Genomic DNA, 9,743 nt, shown 5'->3' on the forward strand with positions numbered 1-9,743 from the left:
TTGCCATTTTAATTACCATAATTGCGGTAAACGAAGCTGAAATGATCCTCAAAGTGATCAACATTTAACTATTTCTTATAATGTTAATACATTCTTACCTAATAAGAGTTGTCGGATGTCACTTCCCCTCTGCGAGACACCCGAAGGACACAAGCGCAACTCCAGCCTGGTGACGTAGCCACCCGAGCTGACCAATCAGAGCAGTGCCCCGCCGTGACGCCACTCCGAGGCTTGACGCGTGAATCCCAGCTCACGGCATACTCTGGGAGAACTCCAATTTGCCTTTATCGGATGAAGATCACCTCGGTGCCATTGTGCCTTTTTTTAACCGCTCTTTGTGAGGGACGTCGTTTGGAAACGGGGATCTTAAAGAGGAGATTCCAGTCAGACATCTTCTCTCCCCCCCCCCCCACCCCCATCTGTTGCTCGTTCCTTCCTCGGCTCTGAGCGGTAGAACCACACGCGTTCAGCCATTGAGGGGCAACTTCTCCACAGCATCTTGAAACACGGGCAAATGGGTAAGAGGGGCACGGATCAGTGGCACAGGTCCTACGGACGCGGGACCAGACGCACCCGGCTCGAAATCACCGCACTACATGCGTCATTTTGCAAATGCCCTTTTAGTGGGGACTGTTTTCGTTTTCCTCTTTTGTTTATTGAAGCAGCCTATAAATGTCTAGCTTGACTGGCGTGCTGCATGCTTTTATTTGGCATTTAAATGTCTTCCGAAAGCCACGCCGCGTCACTTGAGGTTTTGAATCCTTGAAAGTTGTGTTTTGCGCGCGGGGATGTCCACGCATGTCCAACTTCTCCATGTTCCCCCTGCAGAGCAAACCTATGGAGAGGTGAACCAGCTGGGTGGAGTGTTCGTCAATGGCCGGCCATTGCCCAACGCCATACGGTTGCGGATCGTGGAGCTGGCCCAGCTCGGCATCAGACCCTGCGACATCAGCAGACAGCTCCGGGTCTCCCACGGCTGCGTGAGCAAGATCCTGGCGCGGTACAACGAGACGGGCTCCATCCTGCCCGGCGCGATCGGAGGGAGTAAACCCCGGGTCACCACGCCGAACGTGGTGAAGAACATAAGGGAATACAAACAGGGCGACCCCGGGATCTTTGCGTGGGAGATTCGCGACAGGCTCCTGGCGGATGGAGTGTGTGATAAGTACAATGTGCCGTCGGTCAGCTCCATAAGCCGGATTTTACGCAACAAGATTGGAAATCTTTCCCAGCCGAACCAGTACGAGAACGGCAAGCAGGGCTCCGCGCAGGGTGGTCTCTCTTACAACCACATTTACCCTTACTCGTACCCCAACGCCATGTCGCCCACCGGGGCCAAAATGGGCAGCCCGCCCGGGGTCCCCGCGGGCCACGTCAGTATCTCCAGGGCCTGGCCCTCGGCGCACACCGTCAGCAACATCCTGGGGATCAGGGCCTTCATGGACCCCGCAGGTGGGTCATAACTCTTCCTCAAACACAATTCACATGCATTCCGATATTTGTAGGATTTGAGTCCTGCATCTGGATAAAGAGCTTTTTAATGGAGTGTGTGAGGGGTATATTGTGCATAATGAATGGCCTTGTGACAGAGTACAACCGGTCCTGGCATCAGCCGAGAAAATATTATGTCCACTAGAGCCAGTAGGCCTTGGCTTCGTCTTTCATCGAGACAGCAGCATAAGGCCACGCTCAATGGGCCTTTTCATGGACTGAGTCATGGGCAAACACCTTGCTCACCTGCTAGATCCCCCCTAATCCTTCACATCTTCTTTGCATACTGTTTCCCCTTCCTATTTCATACAGACGTTGGTCAGTAAGTACTTGACATCAGCTCTGTAAGTGTATGGTGTGCTATTAAGGTAAAACAATATACAAAAAAGTGTACATAGACTAAAGAATTTATATATATATATATACACACACATATATATATACACACACACGGCCCTATTCGCGTAAAATAAAATGCATTCACGCACAGGTCTACTGCTTTTCTTACACTAGTGTCATCAGTAAAATACGACTTTAAAAAGTAAATTATAGCATGTTATTTGTAATAGTTGCTATAAGATGAATTGCTACAGAAGTTGTATAGTATAGTTGTAAAATACGATATAATGTATAAATTACATCGTGATGCTGTGATCTTAGTATGGAACTTTGTATTTTTCTCTGTTCAATATTTTTTCTTTTACTTGATTTTGAAAGATTTCCAGGTGATGAATGAGGTTATGGCGCTCGTACTAATTTTGGAAAGCAAGACATTTAAACCAACGACCCATACCCAAATATGATAAAGAATGAAATTGAAATGAATTAATGAAACAATGTAAACATAGTGAAAACAAATACGTATTAATAATAACAAATAAATCCTATGTCTTTGTAACAACGTCATTAAATGTAATAAGGTTATAATTAATTCTAACAATAAATAGTTGATTGGGTCTTTATAGTCAGCCATACGGACTATATCACTCTGTTATATAACATATATTTTTTATCATTATTTAACAATTGTTCTTATGTTGTTTCCAAATCAGCACTAGCTGCAGCAGAGGGATATCCGCCAAAAATGGAGGACTGGAGCGGCGTCAACAGGGCGACGTTTCCCGCAGTCAACGGAATCGACAAATCGTCCATTGATGCAGACATGAAATATGCACAGGTAACGTCTCAATGTCAGGCTGCGGTTTGTGTACCTCCGTCCCGTTTCACTGCCGTGCGGTCACTCTGACGGAATAATCATACCTTTTAGCCCGTGCTGCGCCAACCTTTTGGACACCAAAATGCATTTTTGAGGTATTATCGCCAAATCAGTTGCAGGCCTAATTTTATGTGGAATTATATATATTATATCAGCATAATAATGCACCCTCGCTGCCACTGAACACCTCTCGTAGGCTTTTTTGTAATTCATCTTTATCTGGTGCATAGAGAATTTTGTACATTATGTTGTATAAATATATAAATATATATTATATATATGAATATATATATATAAATATATAAATATATATATATATGTATATATATATATATATATATATATATATATATATATATATATATATATATATATATATATATATATAGTTATTTATTTTTTTATTTTTTTATTTGTTTGTTTGTTTTTTATTTATTTATATACGCACTACAACGAAAATGCCATGTTTTATGAAATACTTGAAAACTTGAAATATTAAATATGAAAATAAAACTGATTCTGATAATTAATAATAGCACCTACCTTTATTTCTGTAGCACCTTGCACACACAACATGCAACTCAAAGTGCTTTATGTTAATATAAAGGCAACTAAATAGTTGTGGTAATAATAATAATACTAATAATACTAATAATACTAATAATAATAATAATAATAATAAACAGTAAACATAAAACATGATAAGTATTTCGTCATCAATTATAGCATTATCATTCCTCTGTAAATTATTTCCAGTCATTATTTCTCTTGGATTATTGACCTTGAATTCATTTGTTGTTGTAAAAAAAAAAACGGCCACGGCATATTACGCATATAGGATTGATATTTGAATATATTTTTTCCTCTTTTCCCGTGCAGCCCTCCTCCACCCTGTCCGGCTACGTCCCGGCGTGTGCCTACTCCCCGTCCAACCAGTACGGAGTGTACAGTGGGGCCGCTGGGAGTTACGTCCCGCCCGGAGCCCACTGGCAGGCCCAAACTCCAGGGCTGTCCCACTCGGGGAGTGGGGTGTCCGTGCACCCCGGAGACATCCACTCCCCCATGTTCAAACACACACACAGAGAGGGTGAGACATTATGCCATTTGAATTCGATTATTATATTATTACTATAATTAAAAAAAATTGTGGCGGCTGCTGTTATGACGTTCATAGTGTTCATATATATATATATATATATATATATATGAATTCAAGTAGCTTCCAAATTTAAAATGTACTTTTGTTTATGTTTTTGTTATTTCTCCCACGGAAATTCTGAATAGAATTTTAAATACATGATTTAAATAGTGATATTATATCATAATGAATAACCAACACATTATCTCTCTTTCACACTTACACAAACACACACACACCCACACCCACACCCACCCACACACACACATACATGCACACACACACACACGCATATTCCTTCTAATAAGCGTCAACCTTTTCCTCTCAAATGGCAAAACAATTCTGAACAAAAATGAAAAAAGTAAAACAGTGGCTGTAGTTTCCTAAGTATTTTATTTTAGTTTTTTTTATTGCTCTTATATAAAAACGACATGGATTGTACATAATTACAGCTTCCTAGAGCTCGTCGTGGTCGTTGTTCCTGTGGCCTTTATTCTTTCCCTACAGTCTATAGTCACATGCTATCCATTCACACTCACACATTACATCATAAGTCGTTGCTTTTCCATGTTAAAGAAGGAAAGAAACCGGGAGGAGAAGCGGAGATCCGGGGTCGACGTGCATTAACACGCTGTCTTCGTGTCTTTGTTGTTGCAGGAGACAGAAAGCTGCTGAGTCCGCTCTGCAAGGAGCAGCACGACGCCCTGCACGCCGCGCACGGCCCGGCCACCTCGTCGTCATAACGCCACGAGGGCCCCGGGGGCCACGTTCGGACTTATTACACGCAAAAAAAAAAAAAGACTGCACGACCGTATAGGTCCCCTAAGTGATTTCAAGCGTTTCAAGAAGTCGAAAAGTAAGTGCAAAAGCCGGAGTTGCGTTGTGCTTGTCGGTTTTGGCCACGTGGACGCGGGAGACGCAAGGTTCGACTCTTTTTTTTTTTTAATTTTTTTTTTAGATTCGGTTCCGGGCGAGTCAGTTGGTTAAAAAAATAATAATAAAAAAAAGAGTCGTTCGATCCTCCCGACCCTGCGTTCATTTCGTTCAGTCGTGGACGAGGGAGAACGTCCGGTGAACGGGGAACGAGGGTCAGGAGAGTCGCTCGGATCTGACTTGTGGATGGGATTCTCAGATGAACCCATCAGCTCTGTCACAGTTGTGTATTCAGGAGGAACAAGGCAGACGGTGTACACCACAAAACCATTTAGCCCAATTCTCTGAAAGTTTTGTATGTCGGTACAGATATAGAAAAAACGATTTCCTTCTGTCAATGTTTTATATTATTATTATTATTTTTTTATTATTATTTTTTGGAGGAGTGCAGAGTGTAAATCACTCACGTCCAATATGAATCATACCAATCGTCTTTTTTGTCTTGGATTTCAATTCAGCCCTCGGTAAATATTTCCAGTTTTTCAGTGGAAAACTGCACTCTTATGTCCGAGTGACTCCAGACTCCTGACCCATTTAAAAGATTAAACCAACGCACCAGCAACATACTGGACCCACTGGCGTTTCTCTCATACATTGACAACTGATGGCCTTTTTTAAATTTAATTTTATTTTTATTTTATTTTATTTTTACGTATTTTACACCCAACTACTTCGTGTATATTGTTGCTAAAAACAACGGGGCCACAGTATCTTCATGCGCATCCTGTCTATCATTCGCCTTTTAATTGTTTAGACTAAACAAACACTGCAGAAGAGGAGCTGTTTTTATTCCAGTCACAATGTTGTGTTAAGTGGTTGCGCCGCATGCCCTGGGTGCTGTTATCCGTGGACAGAGAGAGACGACCTAGATGTTAAATACTTGCTAAAGCTTTAATTATATATTTTTTATAAATACACTGTAATTATTCGAAAATAAAGGCTTTTCTAAATCCAAAGTGTGCCCCCCCCCCTCAGAGTATGGATGTATTTTTACTAAAAGAGTGCAGCCAATAAAAGGGTGTTTGCTGTTGCACGTCGATTCTTCACTGTTGAGGAGGAAATATTAAATTGATAAATGATGCTGTGTTCATTTGGAAGCTGGGGATCCGTGTTGTCCATCTACTGAATGTGGACCAGTGTCAGGTCAAGGCCCTGTCTTTAATGAACGTGTTGGAGTGTTCACGCTGACATGAAATGTTCAAACACTGAAATAGTGTCGCTTATCCAGATTTATCTCTCTTATCTCCCATCTACAACGGTTAATTTTAAGGCAATTAATTTTAATTTACGCACCTAATACACATTTGCCCACAATTTCACTTACGCGTATATTCGACTTCTTTATGTCCTAAACATGAATAGTATCACGCAGAATAGATCAATGTGTGAACTCAATTCAATTAAACTCAATTAATCATTCATAAGCAATGATATTTTTTCTTTGGGTATTGCATATATTTTACATTTTGCTAGCATGTATAATGATAACAATAATAATAATAATAATAATAATAATAATAATAACAATAATAATAATAATAATAATAATAATAATAATAATAATAATAATAATAATAATAATAATAATAATAATTATTATTATTATTATTATTATTATTGTTATTATTATGAATACATTGAATTTGAAACAGTGTTTTTCGTTTGTTTAATTTACTACAATATTTGCTTAAGTACTTAACCACTTGTTGGAACACCTTTTAAATACTTGAATTCATGGCTGTGAAAACTTTTTGTCATTTAAGATATAATTAGGCATAATCTCTCATTAAAATAATTTGATTAAATGATCTATCTATAGTCGAAGTGATAACAATGATTAGAACAATGACTCTTTAATAACTAATTTCTATAAGCATGCAATTCAATGTTTTGTCCATTGGTTCCACATGGGGCCAAAGCGAACAATTATACTATATAATTATATTTTTTTAAATTATGTTGAGTCTGACATGCTGTGTATACTCATGTCAGAATATTCATAAAAGTCAGCTGAGGTTCAGTTGAAATGATTAAAAAAGCAGTATTGCTTCTCCTCAGGCGTTCTATTGCTGGGATGGTTTGGACTGGAGTGGTGAGGCGCAGTGAAATTTGTAATTGGTTTCAGTTGCTTCACATGAAGCAAATAATACTGGGCTTTATAACTTCACATTTAGTGGAACTAAAAGGTACTGGCTTATGATCATATGAGTAAATGCCAAACGTTGGTGAATAATAGCCCTTAACTTTAATACGCCGTATAAGAATTTGAATTATTTTTCCGTTTCTTTGGTAACAGGCCCAGGCTTCAGGCCCTTCCCAGCCCAGCGGGTGCATGCCTCGGATACTTGGGCATCATGTTAGGGTTATGGAGTCTATTGCTGGTGGGCCTAAAATTGGCTAAATATTATTTTGGTTGAGGTGAGAATTAATGGCAGTGGACGTGGTAATGGATGTATGGATTCTTAAATATAAATCTGAAAATGCTGTGGCCTGCAGTCCAATTGTTCTAAGCGTAATCTGTACATTTTTAGCACAATACTGGCCTGAAAATGTAAAAAGTAAAACTTAAAGGAGATTTATTGTTATTATGGCATATGTTTCCTTATCTCCTGATCCCATCCCACTTCCCCTATCCATCTCCTCTTATTATCAAAAAATGTGGTGGGACAAACTGTTCTACATAGATATTATTATTATTATTATTATTATTATTATTGTAATTTTTATTTATTTACATACATGTTTTTTCTCTTGATTGTCACTAATTCCCAATGTCTCTAAAGATATCTAGATATCTATCTAGATATATTTAGCTAGATATCTAGCTATAAACTTGGTTATCAATGGTTAAAGACGGCTCAGCTAATAGGCTTGTAGGGTCAAACATATTTTTACATTAAAAGTGTGTAATGCAATTTAAGCTTATATACATATCCATACATAATGCTTCATCAATATCCATTTTTATTTAAAGATACTGAAGATACTGGAGAGAAAAAAAAGAGCTCCAGACTGCTTTTCAGTCAAGGTCCATATTCATATATCCTTTCTGGCACAGATGATCAATTATATATCAACACCTTTGATCAGACACTTTTATACTCTGACTCGGAGACAGGAGGTTTTTGGAAACAGTGCTTCCAGTTTTTTTGGAAACAGTGTTCCCAAAAAAACTCCTGTCTCCAAGTCAGAGTCAGAGTTTCCGAAACACGATGGAATTTTGGCGCTCTATCAGTCCTATTTCACAGACTTCAGCTCCTTCCTCCTTCACGGCCAAAACCCCACGAGCGACTTGTCGTATCCAAACATTAAGATGGCCTCTGAGTCCACACGCTCCCCGCCTGGAGTCACTCTTGTTTTCCCGGATACCACTTGGGGTTCGGAAAACACTCCTTCATGGTGGTGGGGTTACTTCCTGCGGGACCCTGCTCATCAATCAGGGCAGCGAGTGATACCCCCCACCTCGGCTTTAGTGGGATATCTTTGTTTCGGGGGGGGCGGGGAACAGGTTGGGCGAATATGTCCTTATCGAAATAAACTATGTCGATGGAAATCATTCTCTTTCCTTCGAGTCGAGCCTACTTTGGATTCTCACATTTTTTCTTAAAATATTGTTCAAATAGCTATGGTCCATCTGTCTTTCATAATTTGATTTTGAAGTGTCACTGAAATGATTGAACCTCTCTGTGGAGGACTCTGATTGGTCAACACCGACAATCAGCGCACTGTCATTTATGAATAATGGCCGTTGTCTGTTATGGATGACCGTTGTCACAGGCAACCGCTTCCCTCGAGGTCCCTCGTTTTACGTCACCTACACGCCAATGGTAATTCGAGCTTGCGCTGACGTCTTGTGACACTAGAAACTACAACGGAAGCAGAGCTGCCAAGTCTCACATTTTGACCGTACGTATACGAGTAAGATTGCTTTTTTAAATTTCTACGTCTACATATATATTTCCTCACTTGCGTCTGCTCGGTGCCTGTCAGTGGTCGTGTGGTGAACAGGAGATCCTTTCTCACACACGTTACGTGAACGCCCACGTGCAACATCCTCGTCGGAGTCGCAGTCAGGGCCCGGCCGCCGCCATAAACATTCTGTGCACCAAAACCGCTGTGACAGGATCAGTGTGGGGGGGCCTCACGTGGGGCCGGTAGAAAAGCGCTCAGCAGAAGCGCTTCCCCTCCGTTCACCGTTTCTCCAAAGAAAACAAATAAAAACAGTGTTTTTATTTTAGGGGCATTTAATTCCAAATTGAACGAAACAAAAAAAAAAAACGCCCCACCCACGTTATCTCACTCTGAACCTTTGTTGAAACTCGGCAGCCCAGATGGCGACGGAAGACTTCGAGAGATGAATGCCGACGCGTCCAACACAGGTTAAAGGTCATCTGTAGGCAAAGGTTTGTTTTTTTTGTCGGGCGAATAATTTGCTACACTGTCGTTGACTGTGTTTCTTGGCAGAAGCTCTTACACTGGACCCGCTGGCTTTAGTGAGCAACCATTAAATAAGCAGGATAAGGTGCAGCCAGCCGGTTGTTATGGCAAAATATTCCCCTTCAGAGTCGTACAAGTCCTGATCAGCCTGCCTGTGCTGGCTGCCTGTTATCCCATAATATTACACTGAAACTGTTCGATTGCCAGAAGACTCATCATGGTCAGCGTTTACCGTCTATATAAATAATGAACGTACCGCCGTACTTCACATTACACCTTATTTTGATCAACACTATTGGCTGACAATGGTTAAACACCGGGCGGCGCTTTGATCACCAAGAACCTGAGAGCCGCGTCCCGACGAAAACTTCAACCTGAAAGGATCCTCAAATGCCGCCAGCTTGAACCAAACACTTGCAGAGGTAGAGAGATTCCTCCTCCTCGATCCTAATGGCTCTGAAATCAAACCCCATTAATAATGGCAGCGCCGGTGCGTTGGTGACAAGAGGCTCCCCTTGAAAAACACGG

The 9,743-nt window shown here is 40.7% G+C and overlaps 1 protein-coding gene across 1 annotated transcript in view; it reads left to right on the forward strand.

Annotated features, from left to right (window-relative positions):
- pax1a (paired box 1a) overlaps window positions 1-4,588 on the forward strand; it is a gene marked incomplete at both ends in the record, with an annotated part of 11,181 nt that extends 6,593 nt beyond the window's left edge. Inside the window, 6 exon segments of the mRNA XM_080012050.1 lie at window positions 479-506; window positions 508-518; window positions 829-1,452; window positions 2,544-2,668; window positions 3,587-3,794; window positions 4,503-4,588. Coding sequence (XP_079868176.1) covers window positions 479-506; window positions 508-518; window positions 829-1,452; window positions 2,544-2,668; window positions 3,587-3,794; window positions 4,503-4,588 — 1,082 coding nt within the window.
- Between the last annotated feature and the right edge of the window lie 5,155 nt (window positions 4,589-9,743).

The sequence above is a fragment of the Zeus faber genome (assembly GCF_960531495.2).
Source record: "Zeus faber genome assembly, chromosome: 13".
In the NCBI taxonomy this organism is placed as follows: Eukaryota; Metazoa; Chordata; class Actinopteri; order Zeiformes; family Zeidae; genus Zeus; species Zeus faber.